We start from the raw sequence: 20,601 nt of genomic DNA, 5'->3' as shown, positions 1-20,601 counted from the left end.
TTAATTATGGGAATCATGTCAGTATTCTTCATTTCTCAAGGGATTTCCAGCAAACTTTTTGCTTATCTGGAAATTCCTGAAATGGGTTTGTTTCCAGAGTTCAAAAATCAGGGTTGTTCTTACTATTTATAAAAGTCTTAATGTCAATACTTGTATCTATGAGAGCAGAAGCATCTATAGCCATGTTATATCTGAGATTATTAATCATATGAGACAAGACAATAGTCAGTAGGTTGTTTGATGTCCACCTTGACAACTTCCACATCCAGTTTTCAACTATTGATTGACAATCATGGAAAACCACTAAATATGGCTTTTAAAAACATCTATCTTACAATAAAGATGACATACATATAGTATGAAATAATTATGCTCCTGAAAAGTTCAATTTAGGTGAAGAGTTTTCCTTGAAAGGAAAATTAGATTGAGTTAGAGCTTGAGAAATCTATATATTTTGGTGGGGCTTAATTTTCCTGCTTTTTTAAAATATTGCTAATATGATTTCATGAACTAAGGGTATAGTGAAAATAAATTCCACACGAAAATTAATGATTTTTCCATATTGATAATATTATATTGTTACCGGTGTAGCAATTGTTTTAATTTTTGTCACTGTTGCAAATAATGCTTTCATGTGTCATGTTGAATATTTTATGGTAGTGTTTTTTTTTTTTTTTTTTTTTTTTTTTTTAAACAAGGACTTGTGTTCTGTAGTATAATTATTCACTGCTTTTGCTGATAACCTTGTGTGTGTATTTTGGCGATGTCATTAAGGTTCCATTCAAGGACCATTAAAGTCTACATCTCTATAATTTTGGGGTAATTTACCCCATCTATCAAAATGTCACTTAATGTTAAAAATGTACTGATTTTCTTTGAGCTATCAATTACATGCAGTATACCTAATGGTAATTATACAAGTTCATAACAATAGACAAGTAGTAAAAATGTTTGAGACTTGAGATGGAGATGTTGATATGACAGAAATTCCCTAAAAGCACATTTCAGTAAATTAAAGAAATTACATTCTACCTAATCTAGGATAGTCCATAATTTGTTTTCTAATGTATTGTTAACATGGTATCTGTTTACCAAGAACATAAAGAAGTTTATTTTAGTGAGACATGTACCTGATATGCATGCTTGTACTTCTATAAAAATGTCATTGTTGAGATCTTTCCCAATTATTGCCCTCTATGATACCTAGTTATGAATAACAATGCCAAAGAGCATTATAATCCATCCTCAGGGCATTAATGCATTTGTGTACTTGGATTTATGATGATGAAGATGATAATACTGCCTGGTTGTTTTCAAATCTACTAACAGCCAAATTTTGTGCATTTAGTCTGAATATTTTATATTAGTACAGTATATCTAAAGTTCTTCAATACAGACTCAAAAATTCCATATACACAACATATTGTTTATCTGTACAACAGTTTTTTTTCTATTGAATAAACAAATTTTGAGTAATAAGTTCAGTTAATTAACATACTTTTGCAAATATTGTAGATATAAAATAGACCTTTTTTTGTTATCAAACATGCAATTTCAACATTTTGTTTCACCATTTCTAGGATTTTTTCACATTTTTTTGTCAACCATCACCTAGTAAATATTCACTCTATTCTGGTAATATTCACACTAGTCTTGTTCAGTGTTTCACTGTTTATAGTAAGCTGTGTGTTAATATTGTGTCCTTATTTCTGATGATTATAAAACACCAGCTTCAGTGTCCCTAATTCACCAGCTCTGTCAGGTCAACCTGATGTTGGCTGTATCATGACTAGCTTAAACTTTGAAAAATTGTTAGTACCACCTGATATTTCCTTACATTTTAAATCATGACAAATGTTACTATTGTAACCCTGTAGCTGCAATATACCACTTGGCTAGAAAGAACTTCTCTTTAGCTCGATGGGTTGAGTGTCATACTAGAAAGCCAGTGGTCCTAGGTTCAAATCCTAGCGGAGGCAGTGAAATAAGTAAGGACCTCTGTTACATTGGTGCCCATGTAGGGACTCGGGAATAGTACTTGGCGTTACTTTCACAAGTATTGCTGGACAAGTTGTTTCCTGGTAGGAGAGTATGTCACCCTGGAGAATATTAGCTGCAATATACCGCTCTGCTAAAGAGAGCTTCTCTTTAGTTCGATCAGACTAATAAGCCAGGATCCTGGGTTTGAATCTCAGCGGATCATTGAAATAAATAATAACCTTTGTTTCAATCACCCAATATTTGAGTTTGTCAATACTTGAAATTTTCAAAATGAATTTTGACATTTTGATAATGTTAAAATATAACAAAATATCATCAAAATGTGATAATTTACTATACAATAGATTATAGGGTCTTTTTCCTTTACTGCACCTCAGTCATCTTTGATTTTGAAGGACATTGACCTGGTATGAGTTTGGCGACACTGCAGCTCTCAGTATTATATATCAACACTGCCTGAAAATCAGGGACATGTCTGCTCTTTTTAGATATGCAAGAGCCAAAATGGTCTTATTTACTTTGATCTGGTACTGTCTTATTCTACGGACCAGATATCGTGATTTTAATTGATACAGATTACATGGGGTTTATGTGTCAATATCTGTTACCAGAGGGAAGAGAGATTACATGTTTAATTATTTTTGAATGACTGAAATTTAAAGGAGTGACAGAAGGAAATGAGAAAGATTGGTGTTTGGAAAAGAGAAAATGAAACTAGATAGAGAGGGAACTTGAGGGTGAATTAGAATGTATGTGATGTGTGGAAGGAATGAAGACATTTTGAATGGTTATTTTGTGAGAATTTGATCTCTATTTCATAAGAATATACTTGTATGTAATTTGTTGACTATGTTTGATAACAGTGTGTAAGTATTTTAATGATGAAGGGTTGCAGCAGATTAATATTTTGCATCATTATATAAGATACGTTTTCCTAAAATAATACTGTTAAGGGGTCCAAAGTCATTGTCAGTATAAAAGTTGGGGTTTCAATAAATATATAATATGACACAAATTGATAAATTTCTTTTTTAAAGTTTTGAAGATTTAAAGACAAATTATTGCTACATGTTTAAATAATTAATTCCTGACCAGTTTCACTGCTACTGTCCTTGTATGTTCAGGAACAGTTGGTGTAATGTCTGAGATTAAATAAGTGAGGAAGAAAAGATACATGGAGACTATTTTAAGATGAGGGAGAGATTAAAATGAAAATGGTAATTTATGAAAATATGAGACATTTTGTATGGTGAATAAATTTTCAATATTTTGTATACATTTGTGTTAAGTGGTATTTTTACTCTGAAGCACTCATTGATACACAACAACTGATGATAACAAAGTACTGAAAGACTTCGACACAAGACTGCTTTACAAATCAAAGCACTGTAAGTACTGATTGTGTGGAGAGCTGGGTTTAAGAACAATTAATCATTGAACCAATTAAACATAAAATACAACTCAAACACTAAACATGAAATCTTCACACCAACTCCTCTTCAAATGTATCATTGAGGCCAACACAACCCCGACATGTTTCCCTTGCAGTGCCTCTTGCCCTAACACCCAGTAAGGTATTTATTAACATTATTTTTAAGACCTTAGACTCCTTCATCCTAGGTATTCCCCTTTGGCAGTCATTCAAAATTGATCATACAAAGAAATAGACCAAGTGTTCCGGAAGAGTAAGTGTGTTCTGCTTCATCGTTGACACCTGATTTCTTAAGAAATCAAACTGCCCATATGTATTACCCAAAAATGACCCCCTTTTACTACTATACCTAATTTTTTCTTAAAACCATTTCGGAACATTTTCTTTGGGTCGGTAGTATCAACAGGATAGAAGTTTTTATGACATAACCAGTAGAAGAGTGACATTTCCATGACTACATGGTCACCTTTATCAGACAAATGATTAGTGTGGAGCGCACTAGTACTGACGCAATGTACAAGATGGTAGGGAATCTAACAACATTTTTTGGCTGTACTATAATCTTGTGTACAACAAGATAAAAAATAGTTTGACAAGATGGTTAACAGATTATAGACCAAAAATTACATGATGGTAACAAAGTACTGAAGTCAATTTGGCTAAGCTTTTAATAAATGTGGAAGAGTCTGTCACATTCTAATCTTCTACTGATTCTATCTAACCGAAAAAATAAAAAAAAAATCCTCCTTCCCCACCATCTCCATCTACATTGTAAAGTCATGATATACTGACATCATAATCACTCTTGGCTTTGTTTACAGATACAGCCCATGGTTTATTAACAATTTGTAAAGAAGTGAGAAGCAGGTATTTTGGTACCCCAAGGGAGAGTATCGGGGCCATTTCTTATGGAATAAAGCATTTACTGGAAAGGAAAAAACGTGTGTAGTAGTATACTTAGTAGAATATAGTATTTTTATTGCGTCTTGGCATATATTACATTAATGTAGAAAATACAATACATATATCATTTCCATTGTAGAGTATCTAACATTTAATAAGAAAACTTTTTATTCAACAATCAACACTTACTAAGTATGAAGACTTTCTTTTGTTATCAACAATTATGACATTCTTAATGGCCGTCAACACAAAAGGTCATTAGGGCCAGCAACAAGTAAGTGTATTCAGCAAGATAACACTTTGATACATAATACTGATGCACATATTTAAATGTGTCCGTTCAAAAAAAGTAATGAAAATACTTTAATATATTAAAAATATATGTACATTATATATGTATATTGATAAGACACTTTTATGACAAGACTATATCGTGCTATAGAAAATGATATTAAATTGATAAACAACTATTTGTAATGTATCGCCTCAACCCTCTGAAAGTCAAAATATGCACAATCATTAAAAAATGAGCTATTTAACTAACTTTTACTATGATGTCTCCTGCCAACATAAGTGACTATTAGAGTAGAACTGTAAAATGAGGTTGAGACATAGCCAAAACCTCTAATGTTTTGTCTATATGAGATAAGAATTGCACTATGCCTAAGGCAGAACAATCAAATATGCTGGTTACCATATGAGAAAAACTTTATAATTATTCAAGTGTCTAACTGTACATGTAGCTTCCTCTTTGTAACCTGGGTAAAAAGGTAAAAGATGACAGAGACTATTCCACAAAATGTTTGTTAGAATCTACTGGCCATGGAGGTGGGGGAGTTACACTATTAAAATGTCAGAATGAACAGTTTTCTATCAGTGTAAAACAAAATATTAAAAACATTCAATTACACAATGCATTCCATTGTTTGCTTTACTGACTTTAACATTACATGAAATATAGAAATATGTGCAACAATGTTTTGTAGATATTTTCAAAACTAGTAATCCTACAGCTAGACCAGTATTTCATGGGATAATTTCATTTCTAATCTGTGTGTGTGTCATATTCTGAAAGGTTCAAATGGTTCAGGCTATGCAGAAGCAGCGTCAGTATCCTTTAGGCAGGTTACAGAACATGATTACACAGCCTTCCAGCAGTCATAGCAGCTTCAGTCTCCTTTAGGCAGGTTACAGCACATTATTACACAGCCTTCCAGCAGCCATAGCAGCTTCAGTCTCCTTTAGGCAGGTTACAGCACATTATTACACAGTCTTCAAGCAGTCATAGCTTCAGTCTCCTTTAGGCAGGTTACAGCACATTATTACACAGCCTTCAAGCAGACATAGCAGCTTCAGTCTCCTTTAGGCAGGTTACAGCACATTATTACACAGCCTTCCAGCAGTCATAGCAGCTTCAGTCTCCTTTAGGCGGGTTACAGCACATTATTTCACAGCCTTCAAGCAGTCATAGCAGCTTCAGTCTCCTTAAGGCAGGTTACAGCACATCATTACACAGCCTTCAAGCAGTGATAGCAGCTTCAGTCTCCTATAGGCAGTTTACATCACATCATTACACAGCCTTCAAGCAGCCATATGTCTTGCAGTAGTGGTCATTCTGACTTTGGTCTGTTCCTCTATGTAGACAAAGTCCTTGTTTGTGACCTGTCCAAGTCCTAGACAGGTGTACCAGGTAAGGAGAGTAGACACTAGCCAGCGGTCCAGGGACATGTGTGGATACACCCACAAAAGGATGAGAAAGCACAGAACACCAGGGTGTGGCATGTGAGTGATGAAACTCTGTAATCTCCGAGACATGTACTGCCAGGGTGACATGTCACCCCACAGTCGATAGTATACCTGTAACAGTAATTGTATAATGCAAAGCAAAAATATTGATTGTGTATTTTAGGCATACCGGTATTAAAATATAAATATTATATCAACAAACTATGTTTATTAACAAATCTGTTCTGGGTATACCTCAACTTCAATTTTACAAAAAATTGATGGAGCATTTAGTCATGCAGCTCTCTCCATCCAGATTTCAGTATAAGATGCTTGTGTCAACTATAATTTCAGTAAAGATAAAAGGTAACATCACATTGAGGTCAATGTTATTGTCGTGACCTTACTTTCTTGGTTAGCTGGTTATAATGAAATTTGATAATTATATATAATTGACAACACAAAAAACTATTGTCCTCACCCTAATTAGTGATTGTAACAAAACTTTCTGAAATTCTACTGACCTGCTTCACCCCTATGAGGTAGAAGGGGTCTATCAGTGCATGTTCTAGGGCAAGGAAACACCAAGCAACAGTATGAACCAAAGAAAAGAAAAGGGAAGTAACAGGAGAATCATGAAGGTCCCAAAACCATATGTCCCATCCACTGACTGTCTTCCAATTTTCAAACAAAAACTGCAAGTGAGATTAAAAACAAAGACATATTAGCACCATGCCTGCACACAATCTGAAGGAACAATGCTTCGTTATTTCTGAGGATGCTCTACAGAATGAAAAGTCTGTCTCAAGTGATAAAGATTTGTATTTAAATTTGTTCATATTCTAAAATTGATAGTTATACACGGTTACCATATGTGTGAAAATTTCAATGTTACCTGAAGAATAATGCAGGTAAGTATTGTGTATACTGATCTCTGCAGGAATCCTAACCTACTCCCAATCATTTCTTTGTACAAACGACTTGCCATCAAGCTGTGTTGTAATACAAACACTCCAACTAAAAGCAGATCAAACAGCAAAATCTTGAAGACTTCTTTTGAATCTAAAAAAACAAAACAAAATTTCTTTAAATTAATTGAATGAAAAAAATATTGCAGATTTCAAAATTTGTATTAATTGTAAATCTAACTAAATTCATTTTACGAAGCAAATTAATAAAATTACCAGCAGTTTTTTTTATCCTCCTCTGTATTTATTATTCAGAAATCTGCTGAAAAGTTCAAAATAAGCCCCTATCGACCGCTAATCTCAAGTGCCAGTGAAGGCATCGGAAACTAATTAATTTGTCACATTATCTCTACTTAGCATTTAGATACACGTATCCATGTTATGTTAGCCACTGTGTTCAGGTTCAACCACTCTCCCAAAATTTTGTAAGTCTTGGACAGACCAACAGAAAAGAAGAGCACAGAGATGCCAGGTAAAACCCACAAGAGCTTTGTGATGTAGCTCATTTGTGAATGGTGATCATAACTTAACTAGCAACGTCGAGCGTGCTCGGCACTTTGACAGCTGATCACTCCGTTGTACAAGTTTCATGAATTTGCAGCACATGTACATTTGGAATAACACTGTTGTTACTCCTGAAAGATTTGCTATCAACAGAAATCAAATCCTGAAAATCTACATGCATGATCACTACGTGTATGTAACCAGGTAACATTAATACCGTTGTCGACATGCAAATATCACCTTGTATAACGTTAAACGCTTGTGTCTTCTGGACTGAAAAGAACACCACAGCTTTATAGGAAAGTACAAATATCGCATAGCATGCTACTATGCTTAGAGGTAACGAAAACAGCGCTTTTAACATCATGAATTTGCTCTGATCTCGTCACTTTAAAAACAATCGTCTGCTAACTGGCTGATCAGCCGAATAGTTGCCGCTTACAACGCTAAAATATATCTTACATTTTAGGTAATTTTGCTATAGATTCAAATATAGTCGCTGTGTTTTGCAATCAACGATTGTATGACGGTAATAAACCATGTTTTTGAGAATAATGTGTCATGTTATCTTTTTACATAAATTGATATCTTTATTTAGTTTTAAGCGATATACCGGAAATAAGGGCAGATAACCGTGGAAGTGAAAATGGCCGGGCACGTCCCAAGAACTGTCAGAAGACTAATAGCTACACAAATTAGTCCAAAGTTCAGAGATATAACTAAAATCGTTGAAGCTCCCCTGAAGGAATTGCAACCAGGGGAGGTTTTAGTGAAGAACAGGTTAGAACAAATAACTGACATTGAGGGAAATGCGAAAAGTTTAGCATTCAATGTCACGTGTGCAGTCTTATCTATTCATTTACTCAACAAGGTTAAGATTTTGTCATACTTATAGTTACTTATAGTTGATTTCCAGTACAGGAATTAAAATTCCTCTTCACCGGACTCGTTGTTGTTAATCAATGTAGTTCTGTCACTTCCATTCTTTTTTATATCTGCTCTGTAGCTGTAATACAGCTCCTGGTGTTTCCATTGTTTATCCAGGCGATTTTTGAATGTGTTAGTGTTGGGTGCGTTGACTACATATTCTGGTAGGTTGTTCCATACTTTCCATACTCTGTGAGAGAAGTAATGTTGCCTAAGTTTTGTTCTAGCTCTCTGGGGGTAGATCTTGTTTGAGTTTGTCCTGTTGCTACTCCTGCTTGCAGCGCTGCTCCAGCTTATAAGTATGTTGTTTGTATTTTTATCATATATTCCACTCATTAGCTTGTATGTCTCGATCATGTCTCCTCTTGTCCTGCGGTAAGCGAGGGTTGGTAATCCTAATTCTTTTAGTCTGTCCTCGTAAGATAAGTTTTTAAGGCCTGGAAGTTGTTTTGTTGCCCTTCTCTGCACTCCTTCAATTCTCTCAATATCTTTTATTTTATAAGGTAACCATACTGAGCTAGCGAAGTCTAGATGCGTTCTCACTAGGGTTTTATAAAGTGGTAGGAATGATTTTTTGTCCATAAAGTTAAAAGTTCTCCGAAGCATGGCAAACATGGAATTGGCTTTATTGACTTTCTCACTTATATGATCTTCAAACGATAGGTTTGAGTCTACTTTGATACCAATGTCTTTTTCACATTCAGAATTCTCCAGCACAGTATTGTTCAATGTATATATGGTTTCACTCAGATTAGGCTTACCAACATGCATGTATTTACATTTTTTTTACATGGTTAGAAACTTTTGTCGTGATATCTGCTAATGCATCAAGGCGGGCTAGATCTCTTTTACATATATGAGTACTGTTCGTTAATCAGTCCGCATTGTAGTATGGGTTTAAACATCCAGGGTACACACAGTACGAGGTATATTATTCCACACAAACTCTCATTCCAGTCGAGAGTCTAAAAGCTTTATTTAATGTTTCCAAAAAAACATTGTTACAGGCCCCTGTGGTTTTACCAGCGTAAGACATTCAGATAGACAGAATATTTACCACATACATAAACAAAAAACCTAAACAAACCAAAATGAATACTTTGACACTTTGTATGTATAAGAGAAATGGTGTTGCTAAATTATAAGTTTAAACATGTGACAAATATGGCATCTTTTATTGCAGATATGTTGGTATCAATGCTTCTGATATAAATTACACAGCAGGGAGATATGATCCGTCTATCAAACCACCGTTTGTCTGTGGAATGGAGGTGAGAACTTCAATTGCTCAAGCTTCCTCAACATCATACCATTGACAATTCAAGTTTCATGTAAAGGTTGCATTTGGATTGTGAAAATACTTAAACTTGTCCTCCAAATTAAAAACAGTTTGTAAACATTTGAAATAAAATTCAGAGATTTAGGAAAGAAACGGATGTATTTGAAACTGTTCCACTGATACGTCAATTTTCTACAGTAGTAATTCAATCTGTTTCATATCCATGATTAGTTTCTGCTTTTCATTAACACAGGGCCTTGGTGAGGTTGTCAGCGTGGGCTCAGGGGTCAACATATCTCCAGGTCAAGCTGTCATGTACTGTAGAAATGGCAGTTTTGCAGACTATGTGGTACATTTTATAATCACTTCTTGAACGTTGAACCTGATAATTAATACTAGAGAAATGCAAGGTTTGCTTGAAAACTATATGGTTAATGGAATTTCAAATATGCTATGTAATGAAATTACATGGGATAGAAATACACATGTATTTAGATTGATTTAAGGGGTTATGATGAAATATATGTTTTCCTATTATGTGCTTTGATGTTGTTGACTTATAGTGTAGTGATGACAATTAAGTCAAACTTCTGGTCTTCATGTTAATTGTAGATTGTCCTATATATATCCTATATATATAAGTGTATATATTTACAAATTACATCCAAACTGTTCAGGCAGAAGCCTGAGCGAACAGCTGTCCTGACAGTGGAAACTAGCCTCTCTCCTGTCTGGCCTTTGCTCTTCTCTTCTAGTAAGCCAAGAGAAGTCTATTTATACCAAAAAGTTAAAAAATTGTTGGTAAAGTAACTTTACACAATAGATAAACAGACTAACAAAGATTAATACATGAGCTTAGGTAATAACTTATGTAATCAGGAAATACATTTATAACATTGACCATGTATATATTAAGTAACAACAGTATGCCTCTGGCCACTGGTCAATACATAGTTTTCCCACTGGTCGATAGATGTCAGTTACAAATTTAGCTAGTCTCATTCTGGCATTTAAATTAAAAATTAATTAAGACTAAAAAATCTGACATATGTCTAAGTGAATACAATCTTGAATAATTTACTTCACTCATATATTAACTTTTGATAGTTCAGGGTTCAGTGTCTCCTTGCAACTGTAAAGGAAAATATAGTTAACTCTATTGTATAATAGTATATGTGTATGAGATGATGTTTCATGTTTGAATACTATTTTGACTAATATTAGATTCAGAAATAGATTTTGAAATTTTTCAAAACTGGTCAAAAACAAAGAAATATCGAGTGATTCTTAAATTTTCCACGATTTGAACAAGTCCAGTATCAGACCGACCTGACAAAATCATGTGAATTGGCAATACTGGTGGCTTGTAAACATTTTAAGGGCTGGATTCTTCAAGGAAACTGTTACTCAAGAGTATGATCTATCTTGGGAAAGTAAGACCTAATTAAATTTCCTAGCTGGGGACGATGACTAAATAGTATGACTGCTCTAGAACAGCCAGGTGCAAATGTATGACAGTTGGACTTTACGGAACAACATCTTTAAGAAGCGATGGGCCTTAGAGGATAACCCTTTCTCAGTGTAGATTGCCAAACTGTAGTCTCCCAGGGAAAGCAGAGTCTAAAGGGATGTTTATGAGCAGAATGAATAAAGGGTGTTTTGCAGTATCCCTTGAAAAATATGTGGCAGAGATTAAGGCCAGATCTTGGAAATACTGTTGTGTAAATAAGGTCTACTACATAATTACAGAAAGTACCAGCCAGACTCCTGACCAAGATTCCGACGGCCTCCCCAGAGTTCTTGCCATTCCAATTAAGTGGACCCACAGCAACTGTTGCCTTAGAAAAGGTGAGACAATAACAACAAATAAAATTGCTTTTATCATTTCTTCCTCCATATATTTCTTCTTTGATTTTGACACATTTTTCATAAAATATGCTACATGTAAGTGTATGGCTGTTCACCTTTCTTGAAAGAGAATGGTTCCATAACAAGAGAACAGAGGCGTTCTTTCAGTCAAGAACATTAACAGCAAGATGTTTTTCTTGTTCTGTCCATTTCCACAAATTATGAATATGTAAGGTATATCAATAGATGTCTTATCCAATAAAACATTTTCACTCTGCTGTTTTCAGTTTGGAAATTTGAAGAAAGGAGAGACTGTCTTGGTCACTGGTAATTATTACATTTAGATCAGCATTATATTCATGCTTATAGATTTAAATACTGTAATATGTAGAGATACTGTTTAAATAATGTATTTATTATTTGAAGAAGTTACTGTTTAAAAAATTCATGTGTTGAAATATTAATTCTGCCAATATATGATGTACATGATAGAGTAGGTGATGATGTTTATTGTTATAGGTATGGGAAGGTTTATTATCAGTCCTAGGTTATAGAAAGATTTATTGTAGCTTTTTCTCTTGTTTGAAGCTGCTGCAGGTGGAACAGGACAGTTTGCTGTAAGTATCTTGTGCACAATCTTGTTAAATACCATGTTTGTCTGTCAAAAAAGTTACCAGGAAAACTACTTCAAAAGTATGTCTGTATCCATGTTATGTTGGTCTCTGGATAATCGTCTTGTTTAGCTTTAATGTTATTTTCCTCAGGTTTATATAAGTCAATTCTGTTCTATCACATCAGTAAAGTACAGTGGAAAAGATACTAAAGGTCACAATGTTTTATCAAATAAGGACCTATCTGCCCTCCATAGAATTCAACGCTCTCAATTCTAATAAAACAACGTATTTGGATTTATAGGTACAGTGGGCAAAGAAAGCTGGCTGTCATGTTATTGGAACATGTTCTACAGAGGAAAAGGTGGAATTTCTCAAGGTAACAATACACTTGCAAAATAGATATAGGGCTAGAGATGTACATTTTAGGGGGGAAGTTAGAGTCTCTCCTATATATACATAAATATACGAGTAAAGTTGAACACTAAAGAGGGGAAGGTGGAGTCTCTCCTATATATACGTAAATATACGAGTAAAGTTGAACACTATAGAGAGCAAGTTGGAATCTCTGCTAGATAAATATGTAAAAGTAAAGATAACCATTGTGAACTTTTTAAAGGGGAAAGTATAATTTCTCCTGTTAACAGTGCGTATTTGATATGCTTGATAAATCAGTTCATTTTCTGATATATTGTTATTGTGCGTTTCTTATTATAATTCTTATTGAAATTATTTGATTCCTGATGATTTTTTTTTCTAGAAATTAGGATGTGACCGACCCATAAATTACAAAAAGGAAGATTTACGAACTGTTTTGAAAACAGAATATAAGGTAATATTTTCTCATATCAAACAATTCTTTTTCTACATGTTTGAATCCCTGGACTAGGTATTTCATTTTTAGCTCACCTGCTGATAGGGCTGTCAAAAATTTGTTCGTTAGAAATGTACACTTGCCCGTAAGTAAAGCACCACCGACATCTTACATTGGGCTTAATTATGTTCTCTGTATTTAAACATTCACTGGCAACTGGAAAGGGAAATATACAGAACCAGAGGTGCTGTATCATTTAAAAGGAACATTTTTCTTGATCAAGAAAATGAACTTATCAACAAGTTCTATTGGGTATGAAAATGTCAATATTGGGTATAGGTACCATACATTCAGGGATTCTTGTGCCTATCTTCTCATACCATTGACCAGATGCTGAAGCTTGTTCTGAGTAAACCTCTGCCATTCCTGAATCAACGCAACCAGAAATTCTCTAATTGTTTGGCATTTGGGATCCGGTGCTTTGACTTTTTGTCCTAGATAGACATTCTCAGTTGGGTTCATATCTCATAGTATTGCAGGCAGTGGGAGTGTCTCTGTCACTTCCTGTTAGTCATGTACTCAACTAGCTCTGTGTGGTTTAGCATTGTTATCCATTAAGATAGGCTTAAGGGATGGATCTGATCATGGTACTTCTGCCTATTTAAAATTCAATTAAGAACATGCAAGCAAACCTGAAGTTTAGAGAAAAATATCACTATACAGTAACACCGCTTACACCAAATGCTGTTGTGCTCTGAATGTGATTCTGATGGTGTTCTGTGTTTCTTGGTCTACAAACATGCCCTGCTGTCTGTCAGACTTAAGCAGCATCAGACTAGTGAACTCTTCGCCAAGGCCTGATATTCCATGCCTGATGGTCCTGTGCCCATTGCAGTCTTGCATGTTTATGCCTTCCAGTCAACAGAACATGTTTTGCTGGTCGTCAAGAGGGCGGTCGCCAATTGTTCAAACATCAGTTGATGGTACGTTGGCTGATGTGAACCTTCCTTTAGCCTCTGTGCCTATTGGCCGTGGTGAATGGAGCTTACCTTGCCTGTCTAACTTCTCTATCTGTGTCTTCCAAGGTCTGCTAGACCTGGGTTGCTTGTCAACATACCCAGTTTTGATTAGTCATCTTTCAGCGTTTGTCAACTTCAACATGCAGTATGAACATGTGTATGATTTACCAGTAATACACATGTAAATGCTGTTTTAGGTGCCAAAGCAATCTTGTGTTTTGCTACAGTATTGGGTACCCTTGTTTAATCCATGTTATTGTTAAGTTTGATCCATGGCTTGGCTGCATACAGCTTCAAACACAAAAGGAGTATAACAAAGGAAAAATCAGTTTGATTAAAATTTTCATAGTGCAATTGATGGTCCTTAACTTATGGCCAGACGGATATTTTGACCAGCTTTCAAAGTAACAGACATCAAAGGTGTTAAAGTCTTTGAAAAATTGATTCTAAATGAGACCCATAAGGTTATGATACCTGAAGTGACCTTGACCAAACATTTACTGCAGTCAAATGTGTTAAAATAAAAATCTCAAAAGAATCTATTAACAAACAAAAACAAATAAACACAATGCATGATGGTGAGTCATAGTTTCCATCGAAATAACTTTGACCCAGGGTCAATTATTTGACCTTCAACTGTTTATCTTCCTTTCATCCTTGATAATAAAATGTTGTTTCTGAGAAAAAAAAATCACCAATGTTATGTTCAGTATGAGAAAGGATGGACAGGATTTGAACATTAAAAGTTCTTCTAAGTCTTTTGAATTTTATTTAAAATCACAATTATTTAAATCAGATTGATATAATGTGAGGAAAAATTTGTTATTTGATTTACATTAGATTTACATTACATTTGAGTAAGAATCCTTTGGGTTAATCCACAGAAAGGTGTTGATGTTGTTTACGAGTCAGTCGGAGGAGAAACATTCGACACTTGTTTGAACAGGTAAGTACAACATCCTTAAGTCTTCTGAGGTAACATTTTTAGAATTTATTTCTGGTGTCTTAACATTACTATCTTGGACACATGTCATTGATAGTGTTTGATTTTGTTTAGACAGTCCGACCACTGAAGGCCAAGTCTTTGATTGTGTTTAATGTTGTTTGAATAGTCCGACTACTGAAGGCCCTGTCTTTGATTGTGTTTAACATTGTTTGGACAGTCAGACCACTGAAGGCCATGTCTTTGATTATGTTTAACGTTGTTTGGACAGTCCAACCACTGAAGGCCATGTCATTGATTGTGTTTGATTGTGTTTAGACAGTCTGACCACTGCAGGCCATGTCTTTGATTGTGTTTAATGTTGTTTGGACAGTCTGACCACTGAAGGCCAAGTTTTTGATTGTGGTTAATGTTGTTTGGACAGTCTGACCATTGACTGCAATGTCTTTGATCGTGTTCGATTTTGTTTTGACAGTCTGACCACTGAAGGCCATGTCTTTGATCGTGTTTAATGTTGTTTGGACAGTCTGACCACTGAAGGCCATGTCTTTGATTGTGTTTAATGTTGTTTGGACAGTCTGACCATTGACTGCGATGTCTTTGATTGTGTTTGATTTTGTTTGGACAGTCTGACCACTGAAGGCCATGTCTTTGATTGTGTTTAATGTTGTTTGGACAGTCTGACCACTGAAGGCCATGTCATTGATTGTGTTTAATGTTGTTTGGACAGTCTGACCACTGAAGACCATGTCTTTGATTGTGTTTAATGTTGCTAGGACAGTCAGACCACTGAAGGCCATGTCATTGATTGTGTTTGATTTTGTTTTGACAATCTGACCAGTAAGGGTCATGCCTCTGATTGTGTTTGATTTTGTTTGGACAGTCTGACCACTGGAGGCCGCCTCATCGTTATTGGGTTTATATCTGGATATGAGTCTGACTTGGGCTTCACTCCCTCCAGGACTATGGCATCTCTTCCTGTCAGGGTAAGTCATGCTGAGGAGAAATCAACATCTGTGCATTCACAGCTTTCTGCTAACATAAGATTGTATTTCCAGATCCTTGGCTGGGTCAAAGTTCAAGGTCAAATGTCATGACCCTTCTGTATTGTTTTACTTTCAACACATTATGTTGTTCATTTACTGAAAATTTTGAGGATGAATGAGAAACATTTTAGGTTACATCAAAAGAAAATTGAATGGTGTCTGCAATAAACATTTTTTCATCCAGAGTTCATATATGATATTTATAGAATGCACTGATGTCATTAATTTGATTTCTCTGTTTTTCCAAACTTTGATTTTTTCAGTATTTTACACTTCAGAAGTTTTAGTAAGCATACCAGTATATATAAACTTTATTTATTTTACAAAATTGCAAAACAGGATATAACATTTTCTATTAATTACTTTTCTTGGCCTGGATGGAAGTGCTCATGGGGTCTTACTGTGGAAGGAGGGCAGAGTACATCGGGAAATCCCATATGGTCTGACAGGTTATCAGTAGAATCTGATCTCATAAAGATTTGTAACATTATTGAACTTCTGTAATAAATTCGATGTTTGAATGATGATAATGTCTTTTACTGTGTTACTGGTCCTGTATAATTACAGATACACAGTTACTATGTATAATGCTACAGTGATCATGCTTTCAAACCCTACTATGTACTCAACAGTAAAATATAATATAAAAATCTTATTTATTTTTAGTTATTACAGAAATCGGCATGTGTTCAAGGATTCTTTATACCACATTTTGAACAAGATTGGATGAAATCTGCCTCCAAACTGTCGAGCATGTACAGCGAGGGAGCCTTGAAAAGTTTTATAGACAAAGGTGACTCCACTGTCTCTGGTCCTTTTATTGGTCTGGAGAAAATTGCAGATGCTGTAGAGGTAATTAAATATAATCTGTTTAGTGTTTTTACGATTCATTGATCTGGAGAAAATTCCAAATTGCCTAACCATCACACAACCATGACATCCCCAAAAAATGTTTGGAAACTGTATCAATATACACCAAGATATTTCTCAATATGATCACAGTAGCAAATTGTCTAATTACATGATATAAACACCTGGATCGCAATGGAAATACATACATGGATACAAATTGTAGATTCAATGTTGGATCAGCAACATTTGAATTACTTGTCGTAATTTTACCCGCGTTTCATATATATGTATACATTACAGAGAAAAAATTGAAAGTTTATTTTCGATAATTATTATCATACATGAGTCGTTGATGATTAGTTCATTGTTTGGGTTTCTCGATTATTTTTCTTTATTACTGAATACATTTTGATGATTTTTGTTGTCCAATCACAGACGGCATTTGTGTGATTAGCGTACCCTACGCCGTTTTCTGATCTAAATGAGTAGCATGTGTACCATTTCTTGGCTTCAATCGCTGCTCTTACTTTCCTTAACATTGACCCCATCAAGGTGTTTATTGTCCTTTGGTGATATTATTCCTAAGGGCCTGTGTGATTTATTTACTCTGTGGCTTTCAGATACGCAATCATCAGAATACCGTTTATCAGGTTGCCAATAGACACGTCAGCTATCTGATCTTTAAAGTGTAAAGTGAGATTTGTCAGTGAACAACACGTGTCTCCAATGAGCCAAACAAAATTGATTAGATGCTTGTGCAAGCAGCCACTGCATTTGAGGTTGGCATTGTCTCTGCATAAGTGACGGACCAACATAGGGTCATTGTGGCCTTAAATAAAACTCCCATAACAGAATCCTAACCATTCTTAGACACACAGGCTGACCATGAGTGCCGACAACTTGGTGTGCCATCTCTGTGGTCGTCTGGTTGTGGAGGTGAGAGATGCCTCTATCTTGATGTCACCATGTAACGTGTGAGCATCCACTCCTGGGACGTTCACCCAATCTCACTGTGGCTTTGAGACAACAAACTAAATGGGATAATGTTGTCTCGTGTATGCTATATTGCTGGGCTACATGACGCTGCGAATGCCCCTGCATTATTACAGCAACTACCCCTCTCAACTTCACTCAATTTCGGCATTTCGCTCTATAATCACTTCAAAAAGAAATGTTGTGTTGCTGATCGGTACTGTTCTAATGTTTGATTTGTAATTTTACCAGCACATATAGTGCAGGAGTACCCTAGATACACCTTTTAAAAAAAAAATCAGGTAAAAGCATGTAGCGTCGGCTGAATTCTAACTGAAGAACATTTTCATAGTGCACAGAGGTAGCTCAGTGTCAAATTTTACTAAATCTTATGCACATGTCTAAAAATTGCATTAAGAAAACCAAACTTGCTTTTTTTTCCCGCTAGTTTATATATATACATATATATATAATTAAAAAGATAAAATTAACATAGTTGTTTGCGTATATGTGTCTAAACAATTGTTACTTTTAACTTATTTTAGAATTTCTTATTTCAGTTCTGATATATATTTGAAAGGAGATCAGTTTACGACTAGCCCTATAATTTGCAGCTTTTCAAAGATTAACTCACAAAATGTACACGATTTAAAAGAAAGAAATATTCAGCTGGACTTTCCTCGTCTCTTACAATGAAAACATTTAGTTGTTGTTTATTGTGATATGCAATACTAGTAACAATACTATTGTATGTGTGTACATGCATTCATCGAAGTCATATACTAATATTCCTATCAAAACAAATAATGAAATTAAATGTGGTGTGTTTGGCCCTGATTTGTCTTAAATATTGTCCATCATGTGTGACAAAAATTTTTAAACTCCCGTGAACTCCGAAAATTTTCTGGGGAGCATACACAGTTGCTGCTTTGTCCGTCCATCCGTCTTTTCATCGATCATTTCATGTCTGGCGCATAACTTTGCTCATAGTTAAGTAAGGATCCTAAATCTCGTGATCATGTATGATTTGTCACACTAAGACTATGTGCAGTGTATAAAATTCAGGGCCAACAATCACTTAATTACAGAATTATTGCCCTTTGATAAAATTTCACATCAGAGCATATGTTTTTATTCAAACTAGCATAATGAAATTTGGTGAATACAATGAGTGTTCCAAATTCAGAGCCTGAAAGCCATTAAGTACTTAATTATTGCCCTTTGTTAAAATTCTGTGTCAAACAAAGTTGTTTTTGTGGAGCATTCATCAGTTTCACTGATACTCTTGTTTTAATCAAGTTTACATTTATTGTTTTTCAGTATATGTACACAAAGAAAAATTTGGGGAAGATTGTGGTGGAATTGAACAAACCAGGAACCAACAGCAAGCTCTGAGCAGTTGTTTAAGCAGGAAACTAACAAGTGATTTTAAGGATAATTACAACCAATCAGAAACCAGAATTCATTACAAATTCATTGATGGTATTGTGATTCTCATATAGCCACAGATACTTCAAGATATTTCAATAATAACAACTATTGATAGATACTGGTAACATTGTGTGATTTCATTTGTGGTCATCAAGAGATAGTATGTCTATGATCAAAGCGAGATAGAGATTTGATCACATAGAGATAATGTGTCTATGATCACAGAGAGATAATGTGTCTATGATCAAAGCGAGATAGAGATTTGATCACAGAGAGATAATGTGTGGATTGTGGAGAGATTATGTGTCTATGATCACAGAGAGATAATGTGTCTATGATCACAAATAGATAATGTGTGGATTGTGGAGAGATTATGTGTCTATGATCACAGAGAGATAATGTGTCTATGATCACAGAGAGATAATGTGTCTATGATACAGAGAGATAATGTGTCTATGATCACAGAGAGATAATGTGTTTATGATCAAAGCGAGATAGAGATTTGATCACAGAGAGATAATGTGTGGATTGTGGAGAGATTATGTGTCTATGATCACAGAGAGATAATGTGTCTATGATCACAAATAGATAATGTGTGGATTGTGGAGAGATTATGTGTCTATGATCACAGAGAGATAATGTGTCTATGATCACAGAGAGATAATGTGTCTATGATACAGAGAGATAATGTGTCTATGATCACAGAGAGATGATGTGTCTATGATCACAAATAGATAGTGTGTTGAGCGTAGAGAGATAATGTCTATGATCACAGAGAGATAGAGATTTGATCACAGAGAGATAATGTGTCTATGATCACAGAGAGATGATGAGTCTATGATCACAAAGAGATGATGTGTCTATGATCACAGAGAGATGATGTGTCTATGATCACAGAGAGATGATGTGTCTATGATCACAGAGAAATGATGTGTCTATGATCACAGAGAGATGATGTGTCTATGATCACAGAGAGATAAAGTATTGATCACGGTAAGAGGATAACATTTATAGTTACTGAGAGGTCTGATCATATTGAGGTTTAGATAATATGACTGTTGGGAGATAAATATAATATTTATTGAGAGACACCTTGTTGAAATTCCTTGTTTGTTTGTCAAAGTAGATTAAGTTTGTTATTGAAGTATAATGTATGTAATGTACTCAGATCAAACAAATCATTGATATTTTTTTTATGATTTTTAATAAAATGCTTAATTTTCACCTGTTTTGATTTTTTTTTCAGTTGTGATTTTTTTCATGTCAATATACATATGGCAATAGTGATGTAAACTCAGTTAAATGTTAAATAAGGTCTTTGTCACT

The 20,601-nt window shown here is 34.8% G+C and overlaps 2 protein-coding genes across 2 annotated transcripts; one reads left to right on the top strand and one right to left on the bottom strand.

Annotated features, from left to right (window-relative positions):
- Positions 1 to 4,389: 4,389 nt before the first annotated feature.
- On the bottom strand, positions 4,390 to 7,912 carry LOC132562183 (nurim-like). Its single transcript, XM_060226914.1, has 4 exons — positions 7,774 to 7,912; positions 6,957 to 7,123; positions 6,586 to 6,756; positions 4,390 to 6,193 (listed from the first exon to the last, which is right to left on the bottom strand). Exons 1-4 carry the CDS (start codon positions 7,898 to 7,900, stop codon positions 5,918 to 5,920), a joined length of 741 nt encoding a protein of 246 aa, XP_060082897.1. The 5' UTR covers positions 7,901 to 7,912; the 3' UTR covers positions 4,390 to 5,917.
- A 267-nt stretch (positions 7,913 to 8,179) lies between these two features.
- LOC132562171 (prostaglandin reductase 3-like) lies at positions 8,180 to 20,499 on the top strand. The gene is made up of 12 exons (XM_060226902.1): positions 8,180 to 8,313; positions 9,644 to 9,731; positions 9,993 to 10,088; positions 11,489 to 11,587; positions 11,875 to 11,914; positions 12,176 to 12,204; positions 12,503 to 12,577; positions 12,959 to 13,030; positions 14,916 to 14,977; positions 15,858 to 15,960; positions 16,687 to 16,872; positions 19,165 to 20,499. The coding sequence occupies exons 1-12, from the start codon at positions 8,180 to 8,182 to the stop codon at positions 19,237 to 19,239; spliced, it is 1,059 nt and encodes a 352-aa protein (XP_060082885.1). The 3' UTR covers positions 19,240 to 20,499.
- The last annotated feature ends 102 nt before the right edge of the window (positions 20,500 to 20,601 follow it).

The sequence above is a fragment of the Ylistrum balloti genome, unplaced genomic scaffold, assembly GCF_031769215.1.
Source record: "Ylistrum balloti isolate Yb309-2 unplaced genomic scaffold, AGI_CSIRO_Ybal_v1 Utg371360, whole genome shotgun sequence".
NCBI classification, from domain to species: domain Eukaryota; kingdom Metazoa; phylum Mollusca; class Bivalvia; order Pectinida; family Pectinidae; genus Ylistrum; species Ylistrum balloti.
Note: the sequence above shows the minus strand (reverse complement) of the source record. Positions and strands in the feature narration are given on the sequence as shown.